Genomic DNA, 25,881 nt, shown 5'->3' on the forward strand with positions numbered 1-25,881 from the left:
GATGGATGGTTTCTCTTCTGGCTTTGGAAGAAGGAAGCAGGAAAGAGGCCATGCATGCCCTGGATCTGTATCTATGAGTGAATTCCCTTTGTGCCCTAAGCAGGCTGGAATGTCCTTGGAATGTCCTGGAGAGACAGTGACTGATGGAGCCCCAGGGCTCCCACCTGCACTGAGATACAGAGCCACTGACAGCCCACAGACATCCATACACAAATCAGGAGCTGTGCCCCCACACAGAACTGCTGAGCTGCTCAGCCCCAAGCTCTTACTGGGGAAAAGGGGAGCAGGAGCTCAAAAAGCTAGAAAAGGGGAGCAGGAGCTCAAAAAGGGCTGGAACAAGAGGAAGGCAGCTGAAAAAGCAACAGATGAGAGGCAGATGTTGATTTGTTGATTACTAGATATCAAGGGCATCTTATGGGTATCAAAGCAAGAATATCACCACAATTATCCCCATTACCAGCAACAGATACTCAAGCAACCAATTAGGGCAGGCAATCAATGAAAATTTTACATTTCTGAAATCAACTTGCATTTACAATCCTCATCCTCTAGTTCATGTGGCAAATCCTGCCATTACTGCAGAGCACTCTAAAGCAGAATTACAGTGATAACTTGCCCTCCAGCTCATGGGAACAAAGTGGGCACAGATTCACCTCTAGAGGAGCTGCTTTCAAATAGGAGAGGGCAAAGCCCCCTCAGTTTAAACCAGCTTGGTGAGCTGGGATAGAGACACGGGATAAAGAAATGAGAAGTGGTCTCAAATGCTTGGAATCCCTGCTTGCCCAATCTAAACATCTTGCAAGATCCTGCCCTGGTCTCATTTGAAACCACCAAAACAAAGATGATAGGAGACATTTTCTCCTTACTCCTCTGCAGGTACTGGCCTCAGACATGTTCCCACTAATTCCTACTCCAGACTCTCTGTCTGCCTTTCCCCTTTCTCCCTCTCTTCTCCACACTTTCCTCACAACACAGTTCTCCCATGTCCTTTCCCCCTCACTTCCCAGCCTGTTAGCATCTTCTACAACCAAAATGTGTTTCACCTTGTCTCACTGTATTTCATAAGGTGACACTTCTCAGCCTTTCTGTTCTTCTGAGCCAGCACATTTATCTCCTTGGTGAGACAGGTTGTTCTCTGCCTCACAGATTGCACCTTACTGTTTACAGTAGCTCTGAGAAGCCTTTTAATCACTACAAAAAGGCTGAAAGATAACATTGTGCCTTCTGAAACTCAGTTATATTCATTTATAAGACACACCTCAGTTTATTTGTAACTTCACTACAGTATTGGGCAAGGTAGTGCAAGATCATTGGATGGGGATCAATCTTCTTTTACGAGGCACCTGAGCAGAGAGAGAGGGCAAATGCCTTGTGCCTGGCTGCAACCCAAAGTCTAAAAGCAGCACCACCTCCTTACTGATGAGTACACTCAGTTTCCCATGGCAGCCTGCTTCTTATGTTACACAGCTTCCCAACGTAGGGTGGCCAAAGGTCGCTTCATTCACTCAACAGAAGAGTCAATTTAGCTTTACATGGTTTCAAGTTCTTGGTATTTCAGAGAAGCCAGCAGCAGCAGCAGACTAGCTTTATCCTCAAGTTACGACCCAGCACTTAGCCCCAGATGTCCATTCTGATAGAGCACAGTCTGTCAAAAAATCTATAATTCATGTAGAGGCAGATGCATGGATACTTGGCTGGCCTTGAGTTGGGGTTTTTCCAGTATAACTTCTTAGCAAAAATTTCACACATTCTATTAAATAGGAATCTGAATCTGAGATTTCAAACCATTATGCCACTACCCACAGAGAAGCTCAGAAAACCTCAGGAAGAACACGAGGAGACAAAAGATTTGCAAATTTTTCAAACACAGGATGTCTGTGATTTTACAGCTTTAACAAAAATACTAAGATGAGCTCTTTTAGGAAGAGAGAAATCACTTTAAAGGTTAAGAATAAGAAGCAGTGTAAAGAAAAGCATCAGAGCTCATTCTGCAGATAAGAGAAAGGCAGGGATGTGCATGTGAAGGGAAGGCTGTTGAACAAAGCCGAACCCAGACCAACAGCCTTAGCCATGTTCTGGATTTCACGTTGCCAGCTGCTGCCTAATTAAGAGTTTTAGGTGCCAAAACCTACTGACTAACTGAGAAAAGGACAGCTCTAAAAATATTATATGGAAGCCCACCTCAGCCAACTGGAAGTTAGTAGACAGACATAAAGCTCCCTAATTATGTTTCTCACAAAATTACGACTACCTACTGAGAGAATCCATCACTAATTGTGTTTTTCCTCATATTTCAGCTTCACTACCTACTCTTTTGAGGAATCACCTTCATGCCAAATTTTAGTTACTTAAAAAATGTAAGGGAATTAGGTGTAAGTTATTGTAAAAATGGAACTTAAAGAGACTTTTCATTTAGAACCTCCAGGCCACACCAGAGCTTTGCAAGTAAAACCATTTGCTAGTGAAAACAACCTTTTCCTTTGCTGTTAAGTCACTTGATGTTTTAGGGGTAACTTGTGCATGAAGAAACCTGACTTTGGGATTAAAAAATAAAATGTACTGAAGCAATCTCTACAGAAAGAGTCAACAGCACGACATTGCCTTGTTTCTGCTTGCAGAGCACGACACCTAAATAAAGCCAGCAGGAGCAAGGGCTCAGCAGCAGGCAGAGCATTTAGAAGATGCTGGGAGGCCACGACAAAGCTTTGCCACGGTGGGCAGCGGAGCGGGAAGGGCTCTGCTCCAGCGGCTGCCGCGTGTGCCGGGCGTGGCAGCGGAGCGGGATGGGGAAGCGGGATGGGGATCGGGCAGCCAGCGCGGCTGCTGTAATTAAGGAGCAGCCCGTGAGCACTGGGAGGTCAATGCCAGCCCATCTGCCAGGCCCTGCACGAGCTGGCACCGTGCCTCCCGCCTGCTGCCACTGCTGTTACCCACCTGATCCTTGGAGACTTGCTCCGACGGAGCGCTCACGCCAAGCTCTTGCAGAGGATAGACAATCTGTCGTCTCGGCCGCACGGGAGCCATGTAATGAAGGGCAGATGTCAGGGAATGAGCACAGGGATGCTGGAACTGAAAGACAGCAATCCATATTTCAGCAGAGAGAATGTCAGAGCAGTGCATCGCAGATGTCTGCTGCATGGCTTCACAAACACACAGTTCTTAGTTCTGTTGGCTAAATCTGAGACAAAAATCAGCAAATAAACAAACATACTCAGAGCAGAGAAATGAATTGCAGATAATTCCTGACACTAATGAAGATAATTATGAGAGTAATTACATTACTATCTCTGTGGGAATGACAGATAAACAAGTGGTTTGGTTTATGGGATTTTTCAGCACAAGTATTTTCCCCAGGAGGATATTTTTCTCCATAGTGATCATGAATCAGCTTGATTTGACCTCATTAAGCTGTGTTATCTGCTCACTGCTAACCTTTGCTCGCCTGGCAAGGAACGGAGATGAATTTATATAGAAATTCTATACCGACTGAAATGTCTGGTTCATCCAAGTGATAAATGTTAATAAAGTGCCAGAGATTTGAAATGAACAAAACCCTAACGCTCATCTGAACAGCCTCGATCATTAGAAATAGCTGTATCTGTCTATTACACCATGACTGCCTCTGGCACAACTGACAACATAGAAGGGAAGAAAATAAGAGAATTACAGGAAATACAGAACTAACATTAATGCAAACTAAATTACACTCAAGTGCCATTCCATCCACAAATACTAAAAACTTGAGGTTACTATGTTGAGAACTAAGTATAATATCACACTTAGCACTTATTAGATAATAATATTAGCTAAGCTTAAGTAACTTAGAGTAACTCTGTAGCCTGGAAACAGTCAAAACTGGAATCACTGGTAAGACTTAGCTTCTCTTCCATCCAGTGCCATTAAACTGCATTTCTGTGAGTGCCTCTTCAGAAACTGAGAGCCTAATGCTACGCAGGAACATTGGTTCCTCACGGGAACACTTAGAGCTCCACAAAAGGGCATAGGAAAACACATCCTTCCTGCAAATGTACCGAAGCCTAACCTGTCAAAGAGCTCCCACGTGAAAGCCAGTGGTGGTTTCAAAAACACCCAAGTCACCAAGGACACAACTCATCTCAGTCACCATCTAAACACCAGGTGCCCAGTCCAGCCAGGCAGGCAGCAGCCCGAGCTGGTGGTCAGTCTCCAGGGGAAAATTCCATCTGTCTCAAGACAGCCAGGTATGACTGAGGGATGAACTGCCCTTTGGATGCACTGTGTGTTTCCATCACAGGTGCCAGGAGCCTGGGTGATTGCCCAGGACAGACAGCAGCTTCAGACAGCTTGCAAATTTTACCTTGTGCTGCCTTTTCTCCCATGAGACTGATGACAAAGCACATGTGTGAGTGCTTCTGAATTATGTTCTTCTTGGAAATGGATTTTTTCCTTTAGAAGTTCAGTTCTTACAGTTCTCCCATGACACTCGCAGGAACACAAGTCCCCCCCTTCAAAAGCCAATGAGGTACCCAGGTCCCACTGACTTGTGGTAAAACACAGTCTAGAGTGGCTGAATCCCTTTAGAAGGGTTTTTATAAGCCACCTGGATGTGTTTAGGATGATACCCTTGCATTTACTCAGGCTGCATTACCCTTGTGCTGGGCAGGAAGCCAAGGCCATTTCCACTCTCTGCTCCCCACCACACTTCCTGAAGACACTGATGGACACCATGGATCAGCCCTGCTATGCAAGAGCTGTGTCCACAGGTCCAGAATATGTCAGGCAGGAAGAAAAGAAGGTACAGTTTGCTGCAGATTGACAAGAAAAATCCCTGTTTGCAGTCATTCATGGAAGCAAAGAAAAAAAAATCTGAGAAAATATGGCAATATTTAATACAAGAAATACTAATCACACTCTCCTTACCTTGTCCTCCACATATTCTGGATAAATAGGGTAGTAAAGAGAAGATTTGTGACCCAAGCGAAGAATCTCCTTTAGAAAGTATTTTGCATAGTGATGAAATACAGGATTCAAGACAAAGTGGCAAAGATGTCCATGCTCCTCTTGCTGTAGGTGATTAAAATGAATGAAGTCCTCAATATTGTAATGTGATCGAATATACTCAGTATCCTGGAAAATTAGGAATTTCTGAGTCAGCAGTGATCAGCAGCTACCTTGACAGGATTTTAGCAAATACCAACCAATGAGTGAACTTCTATCAATTAGGGAACTACATCTGAAAACTGAAATCAAGAGTCTTTGACAGCTGTCCTCAACTGAAGGGCACTGACTGAACAGATTTTTCTTGAAAAATCTTTTCATTGTATCAAAACCTCTCCTTGCAGCGTGCCCCTATTTACAAGGAATGCACACCTGACCCATACCTCCAATGCCTGATACAAGTTAACAGACAGCCAAGGTGGGAGGAAAAGAAAAACCAACTGTTTTTCTGCATTCAAGGCACAGAAGCCCAGGCCGTGCCTCTCATTAAATTCCAGCTGAAAAAGGGAATTCCACAGAGCAGAGCTGTGTAAGAAATGCCCTCTGACAAGTCTTCCCTGTAGAAGTGATAAGCTAATACTTTTGCACATTTGTTCACTCAATCTATCCTCTTAGTTCTTAATATAATCAAGAGAATTGCTCTCAGAAACAGGAGTGACTGTTCTATTGTAAAAACTAATCATTAGAACTGCTGAACAACCTAAAATCCACCTTTTCAGTCCTAGCAGAATGTCACAAAAGTAAGACTTGGAGAATGTTTACTATTCAATAATAATGTGCAATGTCTTTTTTTACTCCATCAGGGAATAGGCTTTTGTTTTCAAGTACATGATTCACAATCACTTAAGACTCTACTGTTGGACAAAAAAGTTATGAAAGCAAATCTGGAAGAAGAATTACTGCTCTTTGCAGGATTTGTGGCAAAGCTGCTTATTGACTTGGAAAGTAGAAGGGAAAGAGGTGATTAAACACCTATTTAGAGGCAGAATAGCTTTGTGTTAAAGCACAAAAAAGTGCAGGAGGAAAACTTTCAGGACATAGCAGCAACTTGTTGAAAGTAACAGGATTTCTTTTTTCATCTGTGTGCCAATCATTACCTATGAGCAGAGAAATAATACAGTGGGCATAGGCTAGACAGTTTCTACAAGCAGTATTTTTACAGACACTTTGTTAGGCACAAGTAGAGTGCCAAGCACAAAACTCAGCCTTACTGTGAGCACCAAGCACCACAGAGCTCATGCAACACAAACTGAATTTACCATTTCATCCCTAGTGACAGCAACACCAACGACTTGATCCAAAACTTCTGCTACAAAAGCCTGTAGTGGCATCCCATCCTGCAAGGTAAAGGCAACAGATGCACATTTCCAGTTTCAGTAGAATCTCTTTCTAATGGTAACTGTGTATTTCACCATAGAATTCCAGTTAAAACACTCTCCTCCCAGTGCAGCTCCAAGGCACCATCCCAGTTTAACCAGACTGCTCCCCAAGAGGGCCCTGTTTGAGCCAGGTGTGTGTGGCTGGACTCTGGACCACACAGACCTTTCCTCACTGACACTTCAGTTTGGGTACAGCTGCTGCAGGAGTGCTGCAAGCTCAGCCACTGCTTCAGTCCTGATCTTAGGACAGGATTGAACACATATCACCAACAAATACTCACTGGATCCTTGCGAGTCTCAGTGAATATCTTTGAGTCATTCCACATATTTTCATTCAAGCTAAGAGTTTCAAGGAGCATTTTGACACCCTGTAGGTCACTGGTTGCTGCTTTTCTTACATTAAATGACCTAAAAAAGGACAAAAAAAAAAAGAATTAAAGTTGACTCTGTGACAAAATAAGGACAACTGCCAAGCTTAAGACTACACCCCTTCACAAGTACCAACAACACCATTCAGAAATTGTAACTGATTGCTAAATGACACTTGTTCCAAAGGCAGATATGAACTTATTGCATGTAATAGAAAAAATCAGAGCACCTACTTGAGACAACTCCAGAATCCTGCTTTATCTGCTATTAAACACTCAGCCCAATCTATAACCCAAGGTACCACCTGTCTTCAAGTCAGTAAAAGTCAGCAATAAAGGCAGGCAAAGAACCATAAAACAAATGTGGAATCTGTAGCTGAACATTGTGGCACATGGGGAAAAGAGCTAGATTAGAACAGGGAAAGGCAAGAAAAAATGAGAAGAGAACAAAGAAAACTAAAACTGAGCCAGCTGTCATGGTACAAAACAAAGCAGGAACATAATTTCTCTGAGAACCAAATTACTAATTTTTGTGTTAGGCCTTGGTGCCTCAAGCAGTAACACATGAGGATAAATTTACATGATTGCAACACTTCTGCTAAGGATGGAGTGCCAGTTTGTAATGACACAGCAGTGACCTGGTACCAGAATGCCTGTGCCACACGTGGAACACCTCACCTACAGACAGCAGTAAGGTGGCACTTAGGTCATTTACAGACTGTTAGCAAACACCTTCTCACCTAGTAGTTAGGAAGAAAATTCACCTCACACTGACAGTCTATAGCAGCTGAGGAGCTCTCCCAGTGTCTGTCAAAGGCAGAACCCTTTCCTAGATACACACAGCTCATGCAACCCACACTTGTAGAGTGGTGTTCAAGAAACTGAACTACAGCTTCAGTTCTGAGAAAAAAGTTCTTTCACCCACAGATAAAAACTTGCAATTCATGTAGCAGAATCTTTTTAATCCTGTTCTTCTGGCTTTCAATTTAAAAGTGGATGTGCTATTCTTCAGCCTCAGTCATCCTGAGAGGCATCTTGTGGAATACAAGCTTAATGAATAACACTGGTACTTTAAAAAAACCAAGATTCTGGTATGTTATGAGAAATTTCACAGCTGAATTCACTGACCATTTCTGAGTGCTCAAAAGCACACATTTGGTTACTAAATAACAAATTAACCCTGACCTAAGTGAGCATCAGCTGAGCTTCTGCAGCTTCCCAAACGTTTCCACTCTGGATTGCAAGACCCAACAGTGCTGAGAGCTGCAGCTCACTCTTGCGATAAGTGCATATTATATGGCTCTACACAGATATTTACTATATGTATTATGATGTATTGATTAGTAGTGCTGTATTAACATTTTAATAGTGTGGGTAATGTAGTTAAATGTAGTTTTGTAGTTAAAATGCAATTTTTGCAGCTAAAATAGAAACTATGTATGTGGGATATTTTTTTAAAGAAAGGAATGAGGTACTCACACCATGATAGCAGCCATAGGACACCTAAATCTTTCAGAGAAAAAGAATTTATTGCTCCATTATCAGAAGAAACCAACTTCTTCCCACCTTGCTCAGCCCCGAAGATGCCATCAAGATTAAGAAGAAGCAGTTGCCACTGACCAGACAGAATCCTTTAGTTGAATAGAATTCATGCATCATGTATGAGATGTATAAATATGCAAACAGGCTATCACTTTTAAGGGTTAATCCTCTGTTAACATGTGTCTTTTTTCAGGCTTATTTTGCCCAGAAAGAGGTACCTGGACTGTGCGTAACTCTTTGTTTTTATTGTCTCATATTGTCCTAACCCCAAGTGTTCAAATTTTTATTACTCTAATTATATTACTATTTTTATAACCATTTTATTACTATTAAATTTCTTAAACTCTAAAAACGAGTGATTGTTGTTTTCCACACTCTGCAGCCCGAGTGCCCTCCTCCCACCGCTGCTCAGCCCACCAGCTTTTCCCCACCCATGCCCCAGGGAAAGCAGCTGTGCCTACAGGGAGCTGCATCTGGAGCATCACAAAAACAGAATATGTGAAAAGCTGAAATTCCCTTTTTTTTGTTTAAATAAGCAGATCCACCAGCTCCACTGGGATTATAGAACAGGAGGAAGAACTATCCAAGGTCTGTACTCCTTTCTCTCCCAGCAATGAATTAACTCATTCTAGATGCTCAAGTCCTTTGACTGCTCAGAGACAAGGACACTATTATTATTATGCTTTTTAGTGAAAATTGAGGGAAAGTACCCATTAAGAACCTCAGCCTATGCCTTGTCATCTGTTATTTTTTTCTCCTTCAGTGTTAAGTAGCAGACTCACAGTTCCATTTGCTGCACTCTTGCTTTTTGTGTACTTAACACTTTCTCTTATTCCTTTTTACTACCTGTACTAATCAAGAGTTCATTTTGTGCCTGTGCCTCTTCTGACTTTGCCCTTTCACATCCTCATATTCCCCTCTCTTCTTACCCCGTTTTTCTTTTAGTCCATTTTCTCTGACTTCCTTTTCACTCACATGCTTTTGAAAGCCGTAGGTGCAAGTACAATGTGTTGATCTTTCACTTTCACAGATTTTGGCTATTTCCAAGAAGGTATCTGCTGTTGCACCCTGTAGGTTTTGTTCTGCAGAAACTTTCCAAAAGCTTTCTCTGGTTTCTCCCAAAGCTTTTCTGATCCTGAACCTCAACAAGCAGCTATTTTCCCTTACTTTCCTGCAAAGCTGCAGGGGGATTTGGAAAATGCTACTAATGACCCTATTTTGCTTTCATGAAAGGACTGGTGTCATTTGTAATATGCACAATGTAATCAGGATGGTAACTTTTTTTTTTTTTTTAAAGAGCCTTGATAACAACTTGAATTTTGCCCAAAATTGCAAGAGGACATATGACTCCCAGCCTTACTGGTGGATTACTGAGCAGCTGGGCCTGAGATTATCAGGAATTACTCCAGCAGCTCTCTTTCCAGCCAGCTGGATTTTAACTCAGGACCCAGAAGGAGAAGTTTCATCCCAGGGCAAAAAGCTTCTGCCTCAGTCCAAGAGTAGCTGGCCAGCTCTTGCATGAAGTATTTGTGTACCACCAGAGGTGATTAGGTACACAATTAAACCTAGAAGTACTTTGCTAAAACCACACAGTATTTGGTACATTAGGACCAGAACCAAAAAAAAAGAAGTATCTCTAACTATACCACAATTTAAGCTTGGTGTTTGGGCCAGAATAGGCTTGATATGCAAGCAAAGCTTTGGAAAACTCATTCCACATAACAGAAATCACAGCAAGAAAGGTTTGGTGTTGCAGTTCACTGATATCTCAGCCTACAGAAGCTTTCAGAGGATCACAGAGACTGAAGGCATGAAATAAATGATTCAACACCAAAAGTAAAAGAGAAATTATATAGAACAGATACTCAACAGTGTTTCTGCTGTGATCTGTATGTCCCAGAAACACATGACTACAGTTCTCTTAAGAAAGCTACAGTGTACTTCCAAGAATTAAACCTACACCAGGGTATCAGGTGCCAGTGTCACACAATCTGACCCACATCCCCAAGGCCAAACACAGCACCGTGCTTCTCTGCTGGCCTTGGCCCACAACCAGGGAGCTCGGAGCCACTGGTCTATACCAATGTCCATCTTCCCTACCTTAGTACTGTATACACAAACCCCAAATGAATCCTCTCACTGTGTTTGGGCTCTACTGAGAGGACCCTCCCTACAAATGCTGGCAGGTGTGTCCCACAGCAGGGCTGCCCCAGGGCATGACTCACGTGAGCAATCCTGCCCGGTGGAACACGTACAGCTCCCGATCCAGCCTGGACGGGCAGGAAGGGACAGCCCGAACAAAGCTCCGGATCAGCGGGAACTCTGGGACATGATGTGGCACCAGGATGACACACAAGTCTCTGTCCTGAAAGACATTGGCAGGCAATAAAAGTGTTCTCTAAGCCCTCTGAGGGGACAGACAGCCCTGAATGCAGGCTTTACACTGCACACCACCAAGCACTGCTCTGCCTGGGCAGCACCAAGGAGCTGACAGCTCAGAAATGGCTTCACTTTAAGCAAACTATGGGATGAACCTTCCCTACTACATCTGGTGATTCCATTGTGACATTTTATTTCAAAGACTGACATTGTTGGATGGATAAATTACGTGAATTTGAAATGCATTCTGGGTCAGCTCTCTCTAGAAACTCTTTGGTGGTAAGCAGTGCTTTTGACTGTGCTGCTTCTTAGGGCCAAGACAGTGCCTCTGGTACCCAGGGCCTGTCTCTAAGGCACACTGCCATGCAGTTATTTGTTACATGACTTTACAACACTGGTGTGCACTAAGAAAGTCTCAGAAAGTGGACTTTGTTACCTCAGACAGAGTGATCACACAGGGCATGAGTTGGAAATAGATGCTGCACTGTGAATCCACAGTGCCACAATTCAGTTTCTAGGTAAATATTATGAATCTCCTTAATACCATTGTTTTATAGGTTTTAACTCCATCTCCTTTAATAAATTTTGCTGTTTTTGTTTTAATGTAAGTGCAGTCTGGATCTGTACATGGTTTTAAAGAAGTTTGAAGCATTTCTTTTCTAAATCTGCATGTCAGAAAAGTCCCTATGGAACATAAACTGGGGAGACTATTTACAAGAGCACAGTGGCAGAGCAACGCCTTCACACTGACAGAGAGCAGGTTTAGATTACAAGGTACAGAAAAATTCTTCCCTGTGAGTGTGAGGAGGCCCTGGCACAGGCTGCCCAGAGAATATGTGGCTGCTCAATCACTGGAAGTGTCCAAGGCCAGGCTGGACAAGGCTTGGAGGAATCTGGTCTAGTGGAAAGTGTCCTGCCTATGGCAGGGGTGGAACTGGATGATCTTTAAGCTCCTTTCCAACCCAAACCATTCCAGGATTCTAGGATAAATAAAGGACTTAGGTATGCATTCCACGAAGTCCAGAAGCAGCCAAGGAGTGGAGTAGCTCAGCCCAGGGTAACCAGACCCAGCACACTCATGTGGGGCAGACTCACTGGAGCACTAGACCACAATCCCCTGGCTGGCAGCTGCACTGCTATCCCACCACACAAAAATCATTCCAACTTTCATTATACTCACTGGGAAAACGCTGAAAGCATACTGCAAAAAATCCAGTGACCTGCAACAAGAATGAATATTAGCAAATAAAGCACATATCAGAATGATCTGATACACTGTGATATTGCCATTGCTGCAAGTGCAGGAGCATTTATTCAGAGCTGATCAGACAATCCCAACAGATCATCAATAATCAACTGCTGATGTTGCATGCTGCACAGCAATTTCTGACTTCTAGTGCTCAAAGCATCATTATTAACAAGAATAACCAGGATGTTTGACATAATTCACAAGGCTCCTCACTAAAAGGGCAGGGAGAGGAACTAACAAAGCATTGGCTCTCATGTTGTTGACTCCAGCCTCTTCAGAAGCCATTCCTGGACTATCACAGCAGCATTAGTATATAGCAAATATTACTTCAGGTTACAAACAGTTGTTACTATGTTCTACAGTACTTTCAGCCAGCACCAAGGGCTCTGTGACTTTGCACTCAGGAACACCTGCCTGATGTGCTCTGACAGGCTAACAGGAACATCAATACTTGGAATTGTTTTTAAACACTTCTTTTCACTTCTCACCCACTGACTTAGAGCTGTCCCAGTCTCTTTTCCATGGTGACAGCAAATTGTGACATTTCAGTTTAAAAAGACTTGAGAAATCTCACCAAAGCCCTGCTGTTTCTCCCAGGTCTAAGGCTATCAAAGAGCTCAAAACCCAGTTATGCTGAAGTTTCATAAAACACTTTTCCACCATACAAGATGTATTTTTTGAAGAAATTCATACAGATATATGTTACCTTATAAATACTGATATTTATAGCCATAAATAATAATTTATAATATTAATAATCCTCTCTTCCTTTCAGAACTGTAATCAAGCTCCCTTTAATTACCTCTTTAACAATATTACTTAAAAGAGAAATAATTTTTAATTGCAATATTTATGTCTGAATGTAAACTTAAAGCTGCAAGTACAGATCAGGATTTGGGCATTATATATTCACCTATATAATACATAACTAAGACTAGTTAACAGAATAGCTAATCAGGGGAAAGGAAAATGCCATTGCAACTACACTGCATTGTAATTTTTTCTCTGGTATCCAGGACCTTGTTGGCAGCAAGGACCACAAGAATTGAGGTGAGAGATTTTTCAGGGGGCTTAGAAAAGTACCAAATATCAGCAGATAAGCCAGTAGTTCAGTTCCTTCCTATTTCACTCTCAATGCACTAACCAGCCATATAACAGCTCTGGGTTTAGGAGATGGAAACATTTAGCAGCTTTAGTGGGTAACAACTCCCAAGGAGCAAACTTCCCTCAGGGCTAAGATGCAATCACACCTACACTTCAAGCCAACTGCTATTTCTGGGTCCATGCTGTGCAAGGCCAGCAGGAACTCCCTCAGGACAAGACTCTAGGAGGCAGTCAGCATCATCTTGTGTCCTCCTTTACATATATTTGCTTTGCTAATATTTCTTCTACAGGCAGGTGGATCAAGCAAAGGCAAGCCAGAGAAGCATACAGGCAAAATGTTTGAAAGCAAGATCTACAAATTCCTCAGTTCTGTATGAGGTAATTGTAGGAAAAGTCTTCAGGCAGAAATGCTGTCTCCTCCTGATACCCAACTTGGAATCCACACTGCTCCACAGATGTCTGCAGGTAAAAAAAACTGGAAGCACAGCATTGAATGATAAATGCAGTGAGAAATGTCTTGAACAGAAACAGCAAACAAAGCATAGAGCTCAGGAGGCAAAAACAGACAGATCCTTAGGACAGGAAGCTATGAGCAGAGAACTCAAGAAGCCTACAGTGAGATTATTTACTGACATAAATCTCTAGCAAAGCTCTGAACTACTGTTTCAGTATAATGGAATCATTCCAGAGCAAGCCCCTTGCCTCACTAGTATTTTAATATAAAGCTTTCTTATTCTGCAATAAGTATCTTGCTTGAATTCTTACACTAGATTGTCCCTCAATTAACTGTTCTGGCACAGTCTCTTAGCAGTGCATCACACAGTTCTGATCACACATTAGTTGGTCAATGTTTTTAAGTACAACACAGATCTTCTATGTTGACTTCCTGCACTTCACTACTTAAACTAGGTCTTAAACTTGAGCTCTGTTACTGGGTATATCACTTTGGAAATATGTAAACAAAAGGCAATGTGCAATGTCTTTGCTTTGTTTTGGTAACTTTGGGCTTTGGTGAGATTTCTCAAGTCTTTTTAAACTGAAATGTCACAATTTGCTGTCACCATGGAAAAGAGACTGGGACAGCTCTAAGTCAGTGGGTGAGAAGTGAAAAGAAGTATATTTGCATTTGCAGCAGATACAGTGTTCGATCCCCTTGGGTAGGTGCCCTCCTTAATCAAGAAACTGCTCAATAAATAGAACCAGTTTTCAAGGAATTCTCATTTTTCTTCTCAGTGAAGTTTACTCTTACACTTCTTTTAAGCCAGAGTTCAGAAATTGCTACTCACCAATGACTGAGCAGACAGATGTTTTTTCAAACTGTACTACACATGTTCAACTCATCTATCAAGCCCTTATCCTGATGCCTGCTGTCTGCAGATATGACATGGATTCAAAAGCATGGAAGATCCTGGGTGTGCTCAGCTGCTTCATCTATCCTGTATCTTCCTATCTACCATCACATTGAAAAGGAAAAAAGTTCCTGGAGAAGTTTCTGCTGATATGGTTGAACATATTCAAGTGTGGAGAGAAATTTTAGAAAAAAAAGTCTAAACCTCATTTATAGCCCTATTCTAATCCACCAGGATCTAAGAGTGTGAGGTCAGCAGCAGCAATCATGGAGAAAATCCCTTTGTCTCCCCCAGCTGTAGAGGATTCTAGAACACAGAATAATTTCTTTCAGTGACTAGAGACAGTGTTTAGAATGGGAACATTTACCTGCAGAGCTAACAACAGCTTTATTGCCCCATGCAATGAGATGAGAACTACTCATGTAGCTCCTCTTGCAGCTAGCCAGCTTCAGAATGAGTGTCTCCTTAGAAGGAAACATCAGCCTTTTTCCACAACCTCAACTCACATTTTTTCCAACAAAAATGAATTTTTAATTTTTCAAATGAATTCATTTCTAGGAAAAATGAATTTTTCCTAGACCTGTCAGAGCTAGGAAGTTACAAGTGGAGGTTGAAACATTATTACTGAATATAAAAGAAGCAGACAAGACAGAGGTGAGAAAAAATCCCATCTAACCACTGCAGGTGCTGCCACTTTCTGATTTGTCCTAAAAACATGACCTTGAAAATGGTTATTAATGGGAAAGCAGCGACTCTTTCTCCATACTTACCTACTTTCATACTCCTCATCGATACAAAACAGATGGATACTAAAAACATTTGAAGCTCCTCCGCTCACAGGATGCAAATCCCCCTCCTCCAGCAGAGGTTCTGCTGAGCCTTTAGAGCCCACGTCGATGACATTACCTACTGGCGGTTCAGTCTGGGAAAGTCGACAAAGTGTTTCATTAGTTAAGTCCCATCCTTTCTCACCTCTCTGTGACCTTTTCTTCCCACCCTGATGGCTGCTCATAGGGAACTGGATGGGTAAACTCACCCTGACCAATAACTCTGATCCCCTCCCTCCAGACCCAGAGCAGCTTCTGACCCCTGCCCCACAGCAGATGTAGACGTGGGCCAGAGCAGAGGATGGGGCAGGAGGGAAACGCAGCAGTATTTGCTTGTCCTCATCTCTGCCAGCCTTGCTCTGTATCAGCTCTGAGAGCCAGCAGCACTGCTGGGTGTGTGCACAGCAGCACTGTGCAGCATTACCTGCACAGCTGCATCTGCACCAGGAACATGTTCCAAGTTTTGAGAAGAAACAGGCTCTGGCTTTTGACTTGTTTGGTTGCTTTCATCTTCATCTGAGTAAAGTAAAAGTGCACAAGGTTTAATAATGGGACCTTTACTCTCAGAATCACAGCAATGAAACTGCTATCAAAAGGTTCATTTTAACCACAGTTAAAGCAGACCCTCCTACACTTACTAGGCTAGAGCTTCATTAGACTATTTGATTTCAAAGCAAAAAAAAAAAAAAACAACAAAACCAAAAACCAAAATCCAGGGAATTGGTTGTAAAATAAGACCTTAACAAGACAATTTGCAAGCAATTCCTAACTTGTGTTTATCCCTGTGTCAAATCTTTGCCCTATCTGAACTGAAAAAGGAGTCAGTGTATTCACTGATATCTTAAATCCCATGTGCTGCTAACTTGCTTTCTGGTGATCACAAAGACAAGCAAGGGCTCTTCATTCTCAGATTAGGTCTCCTAAAATAATTGAAATTCAGGTTAAATCCCAGTCAAACCAGAGCTCTTACTGGTGCAGTAAGAGACAAGAAACAGGGATTATAATTCCTTTATAAATTTTACACAATAAACTCCTGAGGTGTAGGTGTTGCTGCTGAAGAAAACTCATCAAGCAAGGACACCCTTGCATTTAGAAAATCCAGTAACATTAAGGAAATAAAGGTTTCTGAGTGCCAAGAAGAAAACAAAATAAGCTTCAGAAAACAACAGAATTCATCCCTTCTCCCTCTGAACTTTACCTTGGGACATCCACATAAGCTACATGCATAGACAGAAGCATTTCTTCACACAGTAATGGGCACTTAAAACACCTCAAAGGTTTAAAATAAGCAATTAGAAAAAAAAATAGCCAGAAGCAATTAGAAAAAAAAAATCTTGTCTCAAAATCTGTTTCTCTGTCAATAAAAGAGTGCAGATGCAACATGCAGGGCAAGGAGAAATGCGGGGGTTAGGAATTGTGGATTCTCTGGGGGTATCACAGATGTGAGCCTTCACAGAAATGATCAAATGTCGTCTTGATTAACCAGCTCCATTTCTCATTACCAACAGCCTTGCAGGTGTCAGAAGTTAATTAATACAAGTCTCTTGTTGTCATGTAAATATTGATATGTTGTTCTGACTTCATACTAAAATGCAAATCCTTAATGGCGCCACTATCCACTCCTGTCAGACGTGGCTGCATTGCTGTTTACAGACATGCTGTACACAAGTGATGTGAAGAACTGCAATACTATCACTAAATCAAGTAAAGACCACAAACAAAGAGAATTAAAATAATTCTGTGATTGCTGGGTTGTTAGCTGAGGTACAGTCATCAGGATCAAGAAGCCAGTTCACCATGAGGCCTGATGAAAAGCCCTTGAATCATTCCCACTGCATCATGTTTTCTAGCAACTAATTCATGACACCATATAGAGTAACAACCAAATTACTGTAATTACCCTGAAACCTAAGTGGCATATCAGTACAGACTGTTATATAGTCTTTCATTATTATTCAGAGCATTACATTTTGAAAGGAAAAAAAATATCAACCTGTGGTCTCTACTTAAAGCTAAAGAGCTTGAAAAAATAACCTTTTTATATGTAGGAACATAAAATTACAAAGGAATGCAGCTTACATTTTAAAATTTCCAGCCTTCAGATTCCATAAAGCCAAGTCCAGATCTTCTATTGATGTCAGGTCACTGAACCCCGCTCTGCCCTCACAGGAGGACACCACCCAGCAGTAAGTTTTCAATGCAGCCACTAAAGCAGCCTTCATGGAACAGGCAAAGCTTTGCAATATCCACAAATGCAAACTACATGGGACTAACACCACAACAGATTTCAAGGATGCAGGCTGGCCTTGATGTTGGAAAGACTTAACAATGGACTACTGGGATGCAACTCTTCTATTCTAAAATGTGCAAAGCTACAACAAAAAATTGAACTACTATTCCATGATAACAGAATTAATGCTCCTGAGCAGTGAAGGGACAACTTTGCTATTAGGTTTCTAGTGTCTCTCTCTCTAGGAATAGCACCAGAGTCAGGCTCTCATCTTACGATACTCAAGTTTCTCCTCATGTGCCCAAAATCATTGTTGTGGTTTAACAAAAGCCTGATTTTTCAGTTGGGGAGGGGGAGGGTGGTTCCCTGGGGGGACCTGCCAGAGGTAATGAACTGGCTGGTTTTGAAGGGCCAATCAAGTGGCTAAATTTGGAGATTGACACCCCATTAGACCACTTGAAGGAGTTAAACACACACCTGTGGAACAGCACATTTAAAAATGAAGGAAGCCTGGGAAAAACTCTTGGCTTCTGGCCTTTGAACAGGTCGGGCCAGGCTGGCCCCGCGCAGGTCAGTGCACTGCTTGGCTGGGATTTTTGCCACCTTGCCATGCCGCAACCGTCCTGGCACTGCAGGTGAGCACGCAGCCAGGACTGCTTGGCCAAGGCCAGCACAACCAGGGCAATGCCACACAGCCAGGACTGCTCTGCCAAGGTTGGTGCAGCCGTGGCCACACCACACAGCCAGGCAGTGCTGTGCAACCACAACTATTTCAGCATGGCTCGCTCGGGGACCAGCACTGGGAACAGCCGCACGGTCAGCACTGGGGTCAGCCCCAAGGGGCTGGGGCCAGGAGCAGCCAGAGCAGTGCCACACGGCCACAGCTATCTTAGAAAGACAAAGGGGTGTCACTGGCAGCAGCATGACTTGCATGGTGCCAGTGGAGATGACCTGAGCAGCAGTGGGAGGCATGGTGAGCAATTTGCCCAATGCAGAGCCTGGATGAGATCAACCCTTCAGCATTGCAGAACTCTATAAAAAACTGCTTCAGTTGATAAAGCTTGAGAACAAACGAACCTACGAACAACAATTTCTCTCCCAAATAAGGGAAAGGAAAGAGTGAAGACACGTAGAGACAACAACATGGGACTCTGAGATCAGTGAAAAAAGAGGCAAATTCTAGATGGGAGTGGATTGAGGAGATGCCTTATTCTTGGGCTGAGAGCCTCTTGTAAGGCCACAGAGAAGATATAATTGACACATCAGACTCTTTTGTAACTGTAACTCATAGAAATGCATTGAGGGGACGTAGTGTTCTACCACAACTGTAAGCCAAGGCACCAGTACTGAAGAAAATAGATGTTACTGTATTCCAATAAGAAACTTCAACAGAAAGAGAGGAGAAACTTTTCCCCAGAGGTAGTAGTAGAAAACCTCTGCTCCCAGAGATGCATTAAAAGAACTTCTGTTTTTGTTAGAACAGCTCATCCTTTAAGTAGCACCCTAATAAGTTGAAACGGCCCATGAAAGCAGCTGTGAGATAGCTACAAGGTATAGGAGGGACTTTTCACACTGCAAGCAGATTTTTCCTTTCCTGGGCAGCTGATTCGCTGTGACATTGAAGCCACAAGAGAACTGTTTCTTGTGGCAAAGTCTCCATAGCATAACAAGAGAGATTACTCTCCCTAAGTAGACTAAAGAAAGACTATCCTAAGTTTTGTCTTCTTATGTTGTCAGTGGGAAAGGAAAAAAGGGGAGGGGGAGGGAAAGTGTTCTGAGGTTTTATTCTGGTTTTTTCTTATTTTTCTCTTAATTGTGTTAATAAAGTTTTCCTTATACCCTATAATGTTTGTGTCTGTTTGGCCCTACTTCTCCTAATGCTTATCTCACAGCAAGGAAATAAGTAAATAAATTCTAGTAAGTGCACTGGCACTTAGCCAGCACTAGACCCACTACATAACTGGTGCATTGGCCAGAAAATGGAACAATTGGCAAGCCAAAACCTCTACAATCATTAATGATTTGCACTCAAGCTATCTGAAAATCTACAAATAATTATTTTTCCCCAGAGCTGCGCTTGTCATTCCAAATAAAGGGATACTACTACTTTAAGAAGTCTTAGCTGAAGGCAACCCACAGGACTGCAACTACCATCAAAACTAATAAAGTTTTTAAATGAAGAGAGAAAAGAAGAGAGATAGATTCACCGAACTGCTAACCATGCTGCTTAAAACATTTCTAAAAAGCACTCAGATGTCAGATTCTCAAGAAACTGAACAGAACACAGCTGCTCATGCTAAGTTTTAACATTTAGAAGTTCCACAGATTTCCTAAATGATAAAGAACACATAACAGCTGTATTGTCAAACCCTGTAACCACATTCTCAGTGAAAAGCTCAGCAGCACAGAATTTGCCAGAAAACACAGACCTACAGCTTGCAGGCTCTGGAGAAGGAGAGAGGACACCAGGACAGGAACAGCCCTGGGATGGGTAAGGCTGGGAGAGAGCCGGGGGGGGTCAGTCACCTTGCCCAAGCCTCTGCTCAAGCAGGGTCACCCAGAGCAGACAGCCCAGGACTGGGCTCTGCCTCCTGAGCATCTCTCCCCCTCCTCAGTCTCATTCCTCCTCCTACCCACATCTGTCGCCTCTTCTGAACTAATACTCCTAGAGCTGCAGGAGCACAGGATCAAACAGGAGACAGGCAGCTTCCTCCATCTCCTATGTGCAAGATGCTTCCTTGCAGGGGAGGGGAAGTCCACAGGAGCAGCTACAAGACCTGTTTCTCTCCCTTTTCTGTTCTGTGACTGCCAGCTTCGAGGTACCAGCTGGTGACAGCCCTGCAGCTCCCTGGTTGCCTTTTTTGCCTGCTGCTTTGTGTTCAGAAAAGCAGATACATAACCTAGTGGTGGAGGTGTTTTATTCCACTACTGATAATTAGTAGATAGCAAGATGCTGCCCTTCTGCACAAAATGCCCTTTGACACTGAAAAATAGAGACAACAACTGTAAATCATTTACATGACACTTCTGTTCTACAAACAGGTGACATATTTGTGCTACTGGTTTTTATCACTCACAGGAAGCAGCTAGCACATGTGTTGCTATATTGGGCCCAATATAAAAGCAGAATAAAGAGACAGTCCCTGATCTCCCAAAATCTGGTAACCCGGGAGACCGCAAACAATAAGCAAAGAGCAGAAGCTGAACCACCAGGAAAAAAGATGACATAAGTCAACAGGACAATGGAACAGGCACAGTTAGCCAGCTGCTCAGCTACCAACAGACCTCACTTCACCACCAGATTTTACAATCACATCTTCCTTTAGCAGCACAACTGTATCTGATAGACAGTATATACCACACAACAGCTTTCTGAAACTTCAAGCCCAAATTTATCCCACAGTTGGTACAGGCCAGCTCCTCACAAACAAAAATCACTTCTGAGTCAGAGACCAGGGCTATCAAAATTCCCCTCCTCAATTAAAAAACACCGGGCATCCTACTTCAAAGCCAGGTATGTTAATTTGTGTTTTCTTCCTAGTAAACCTATATTTCCTTTTCCAACCTTCTGCAAAACCTACTCAGAAGCTAGACACGAACACACCTTGTATTTATTTAGCACTTTAGAATATAGATACCTCCTTGAATGCTTGGCTTCCGTGGCACTTCGAGAATATCCTCAGGAGGTGGTTTACAGAGCCCATGGAAAGGCCCCAAGTCAAAACACTCTTGAAACAAGGAAATGTTCACATCAGAACATAAGCTCATGAATCCTACTGCAGTGCCACCAACCTGGAAGATAAAAGCCATGTCACATGAACCTGCCATTGTAGGAAAGCACAAAAAAAACTGAACAAAAAATTTCTGAAACATCAACTTTTATGTTCCATCTCTGACTGTGCATAATGGAAAACTATAAAGGAAATATTTCAGCAAAAGTTAAAGATCTTTTATTTTTTCCTTGTAACATATGTACTAGGACCTCTATAGTAGATGTTCTAATTCTTTTTTTTAGCTATGACTTGCAAGAGTGTTAGGCTTATATATATATAGGCCAAATAATGACCTGGAGTTTCAGTAAAACATTTGCTATGGCAAATACACAACATACTTCCAAAAATGTGTCATTTTGTTTAAAGTTACAGTGCAGCTGAAGTAGAACCTGCATTCAGTTAGCCATAATAGCTGGCTCATTACTGGACACTGATTTGGACCCAAATTGGGGTCAAACTGAAGGGTGTATTTAATTCTCCTAAGAAATTAACTCAAGAAATCAATTCTGTATAATGTAAGGAGTACCTAATGCAGTACAAATTATTTGCAGCACTTATAACCCCCAAATATTTCTGTGTTCTGAAAAAAACCCAAGAGCTAGTCTTAAAACCCAAATGCTCTGGCAAACATGAAAGTGATGGGATCCCTGCAATGCTGGCACCCACAGTACTCTGGATGCCTGATTGCTGCTGGAGTTCTTAGCAAGCTGCAGCCCTCAGCATGACACACACTGGGACCAGGGAGAACTGGCATGCTGGAGAGCTTCTGGCTTTAACTGGGACAAGTCTAGAAGAAGGAAGCGCTCAAATTTTTAGTAGTGTATGCAATTTTCTGGTGAAACACATTATCAAAACACATTTTTGTTCCTCCTCAATACACATAATGAAAGCCTTTATAAACCTAATGAAAACTCAAATGCTGGATTTGTACAGCTGTTTTATCAAGCTATCAGCACATCAATAAAGACTTGAAAAAGTGTGACGTTTAATTTTTCTGCCCTCAAACAACAAGTGATTGTTTGTTTGCGTAACCAACAAAGCCGGGGTGCCACAGTTGCCTGGCTGCTGTGTAATTTCAGGCCCAAGGCTCAGCAGAGGCTGATTAACCAATCCATCTACCATATGTGCAAAAAGAGGCTGCCAGCTTCCTTCTCCACAGGGGAAGCTGGCATCCATCATGGTCTGTGTGGAGGTGCTTTCCCAGCCCACCGTGGCAGTGGCAGCTGGGATAAACTGGGGCTTGGAACACCTTTTGGTGGTCTCACATTGAGCTCTGAACATGCCACTGGAATGTCTTATTTATAGCAACAGCCCTCTGCAATGTGCCATTACACTAATGGTGCATTGTTTCCCATTTGGCTCCCAATGGCAGTGATTACATGTTGCAATTTTATAAAACCATTTGCCACAAAAAGCAGATTTCAGGAATTAAGGAGGTTATATTGCCTATCAGCTTGCACTACCATGCACAATTACCAACACATGAAAATCTTAACAGGAATTTTCAGCAGGAGAACTATTACCACTCCTTTCTTATTTAAATTAATTCCTGGGTTTGTCTACATGTTAGCAAAAATTTATTTGAGCCAAGAAAAAGAAAAATTATCTACAGGACTTAAAACTGTGAAAGGATTACTGGCTACTCATTTTCACATGCAATATTAGCTTTCACTGGGAATGAAAACAGGTCAGCTATAATGCAAATGTCTAAAATGACAACATGGCTTCATCAAGACAGTCTGTCCAAATTACTTGAAAATTACTGGGAATTGCTGCTTCATTTCTGAACTGGAAACATCACTCCTGAGGACAGACACAAACTACATTGAGAAGGGCACTCACTGTGTGGGTACAGAGCATGAATTCTACTTTTCACAGGTGGGCTGCTGTTTTTATCCCTTGAGCTAGAGTGAGCTGTCACACAGGACATCACTAAGGCTGTGATCAGACAAAATCAGAGGTCATGGCAGACTGACCTCACAAACAGCTGCCTGATTTTCTTCACCTTCACGTTCTATGAGATCAACAAGGAGATATTCACCATAGGTTTCCTTCAGAGTATCACTTTGACGTGTCCAGATTAGCATGAGATCGTCATAATCTTCCATCCTACAAAAAAGAGATCAGGTAATGTCCTATGGCTCTGCCATTAATAGGGCCTGATACTTCTGGTCTAATCCATTAACATATGGAAAAATACTACAAATACTTGTTCCAAAGCCTGCACCTACAAATCACTTCACCTAGGACACGTTCCCAGTGCACACTGAAGTGAGAGTCTCAGCACCAGAGAATCACACCCAACAGCCAGCAGAACCCACCAAAATCTGCACTGCTCAGTGGAGATGCTTCTCTTGACCTAAGAAAATATACAGGAATCCCAGCTCAAGATTTTCCAGCCTCACTCTCCTACAACTGTAGTAGAGCACTCATACAGGTCCCAACCTACATGGATTTTTATTTAAACAGGCAACAGAGACTCTTTCCCACTAGACTGCTATTTATAGCCAGGGTCAATGTAACTCTGAATAAGAAAAACCAGCACTTTTATCAGAACAGAATTCCTGAGTCACCCATGCTGAGACTATGGCACAAAGGTGGGTGGCAAACCACCTTTAGCACTCAACTGCTATCAATAACATGAAGCCACTTGTATTTATCTCTCGGAAAAAATGCCAGAATTGAGTGGTGCAGCCAAATGCAGCAGAGAGGAAACTTCGCCTGCGTTGAGCCGCCAGAAGGAACAACTGCAACAAACTGCAGGGGAAACCCTCCCTGCTCTGGGCCGGGAGCAGGCGGCTACCTCGGCTATCACCCCGACACGCCAGGAACACCCGGCTCCTGCCCCGGGAGGCGACACCGGGGCTGTGGGAGCCCCGCGCGGTCTCTGCCGCCACCCGGCGGCCCCGCCAGGCACGGGCAGCGGCTCCTTCGCTTCCTTAGGATGCGCAAACCTCCTCCTCTTGCTGCACGGGAACCGGGACCGGCCCGCGGCGCTCCCCTCGCTTGTCTGGGATGCACAAACCTGCTGCGCCAGGGAGAACCAGGAACTTCAAGAGCTTCCCGAGGTTTTGAGGAAAACTCCTGCTGTATTCCAGGGTCCCACTGGGTCCCCCATGCCTGTATGTGATACCTGTAAGTTGGAGATCATTGCTCCACACAGGCAGGAACCCAGAAACAACAAACAGATTCTCAGTGCTACTCTTTATGTGTGTCTGGATTTGGAAGGAGCCTTAAAGAAAACACAGGCAAAAGAGCTTCTGTTTCTCATTGTATCAAACACTGTATTCCTAAGCACTGTCTGACTCCAGCCCAGGAGAGGTGGTCAGGGGGTCTCTGGATGCTTTTGCTGTTCCTGCACACCAGAATGGATGTGACCTCTGGATAAGGCCACCTTTATAACCAAGGCTAGGGACCTCCTGGATTCTGACCTTGTTCCTGCCTTTTTTTTTTCCCCTCAACTAAAATGAAGCTCCAGCAACAATAAAAACTCCATAAAAATTTACAGTAACTCATTCCTTATCCCTCAAACCAAAGTGGTTACCCTCATCTCCTTCACAGGAAGTATCCCAAGGGAAAATCTGCAGTGAGGTTTTCTATTATCAGAACATCACCACCTCAGCACAGTTAATTAGTTCAGCAAATCTGTTAATAAACTCTCAAACCTCAAAAAAACAAAGAAGGTAGCAGGAAGAGACTGTATCATCCTAATTGAACCCTGTTATTTCATGGAGTCCATAACAGACACACACCCCCTCCAAATGGAACGCTGTGCCAGGTGTTTTGAGTGCCTTATGTCATTCTGCTCTGTGGGACACGGGATAAGATCACACACAAAGGTGCAGATGGCAATTCCTTAAGACTGACCCTGTGACAGTCAATGGGATTCTGCACAAACCCATTCAACTCCCTGCACACTACTCTGTAGGAACACACCCATTTTAACTTGCTTATTCTGCTTTTAGTATCTTCCACCAGTACCACAACATTTAACAAAGTAAAGAAACTCTCCAAACCCCAGTAAGCTTTCCAATATAAAAATGCCACAAAATTCCTCTACTGCGAGTGCAAGCACAGAGTTGCAAATCTGACTCATGCCTACAGGGCACAAACCCAAGAATGGCAGGATCTGGACAAGACACCAGCACGAACCTTAAACATCAAAGTTTAGTGGGCTGCATTCTGACGCTGCAATGTCTCTCATTATAGAGGCCAGACAGACAGTAAGTTCGAAATCGATGCTTAAACAAAGTATCAGTTTACAGCTGCTTTTCCCTCTCTGTGAGCAGGGGAAGAGGGGACAGAGATTAGGCTAATCTCCTCTCACTGCCCCAGAACATGTTGCTAGGCAGGTGGCTGTGGACAACATCCACAGAGGAGTCTCTAAGGGCTCCCACTGACTGTTACTATGGATGCCAGTGAAGCACAGGGTGAATGCAGAGAGAAGGGAAAGGCAGAGCTCCTTCTGCAAATGGAAATTAGCCTTACCTGTTATCCACTGACGGGCAACACTGGAGTATGAATTTTGTATCACCACTGCGTAATTTCAGAGGAAAACCGGTTTCCCAGTTAATTTTCTATTAATACCAAAGCTATTTTTATTTTTTATAACAAACTACCAAAATCCCAGATAAGATGGCACCTCTTATCAGGAATATTGCTATGGCCTAAGTGACATTTCCAGCCACGCAAAAGAACACTTCG

At 42.9% G+C, this 25,881-nt stretch overlaps 1 protein-coding gene across 12 annotated transcripts in view; it reads right to left on the bottom strand.

Moving 5' to 3' along the window:
* CFAP61 (cilia and flagella associated protein 61) overlaps nucleotides 1-25,881 on the bottom strand; it is a 104,155-nt gene that overhangs the window by 70,416 nt on the left and 7,858 nt on the right. For all 12 annotated transcript variants that reach the window (XR_011676841.1, XR_011676830.1, XR_011684407.1 and 9 more), the window contains 10 exons: nucleotides 23,154-23,286; nucleotides 21,043-21,196; nucleotides 15,580-15,690; nucleotides 15,118-15,277; nucleotides 11,826-11,865; nucleotides 10,492-10,631; nucleotides 6,638-6,764; nucleotides 6,237-6,314; nucleotides 4,900-5,106; nucleotides 2,935-3,069 (listed from right to left, as the gene is read on the bottom strand). Coding sequence is in view for 7 of the 12 variants with exons in the window: in XM_071417136.1 (XP_071273237.1) it covers nucleotides 2,935-3,069; nucleotides 4,900-5,106; nucleotides 6,237-6,314; nucleotides 6,638-6,764; nucleotides 10,492-10,631; nucleotides 11,826-11,865; nucleotides 15,118-15,277; nucleotides 15,580-15,690; nucleotides 21,043-21,196; nucleotides 23,154-23,286 (1,285 nt within the window). In the remaining 5 variants the exon portion in view is untranslated. The remainder of the gene's footprint in view (nucleotides 1-2,934; nucleotides 3,070-4,899; nucleotides 5,107-6,236; nucleotides 6,315-6,637; nucleotides 6,765-10,491; nucleotides 10,632-11,825; nucleotides 11,866-15,117; nucleotides 15,278-15,579; nucleotides 15,691-21,042; nucleotides 21,197-23,153; nucleotides 23,287-25,881) is intronic.

This window comes from Agelaius tricolor, unplaced genomic scaffold (assembly GCF_023055355.1).
Source record: "Agelaius tricolor isolate 1412-34295 unplaced genomic scaffold, bAgeTri1.0.p SCAF_1, whole genome shotgun sequence".
Taxonomy (NCBI): Eukaryota; Metazoa; Chordata; class Aves; order Passeriformes; family Icteridae; genus Agelaius; species Agelaius tricolor.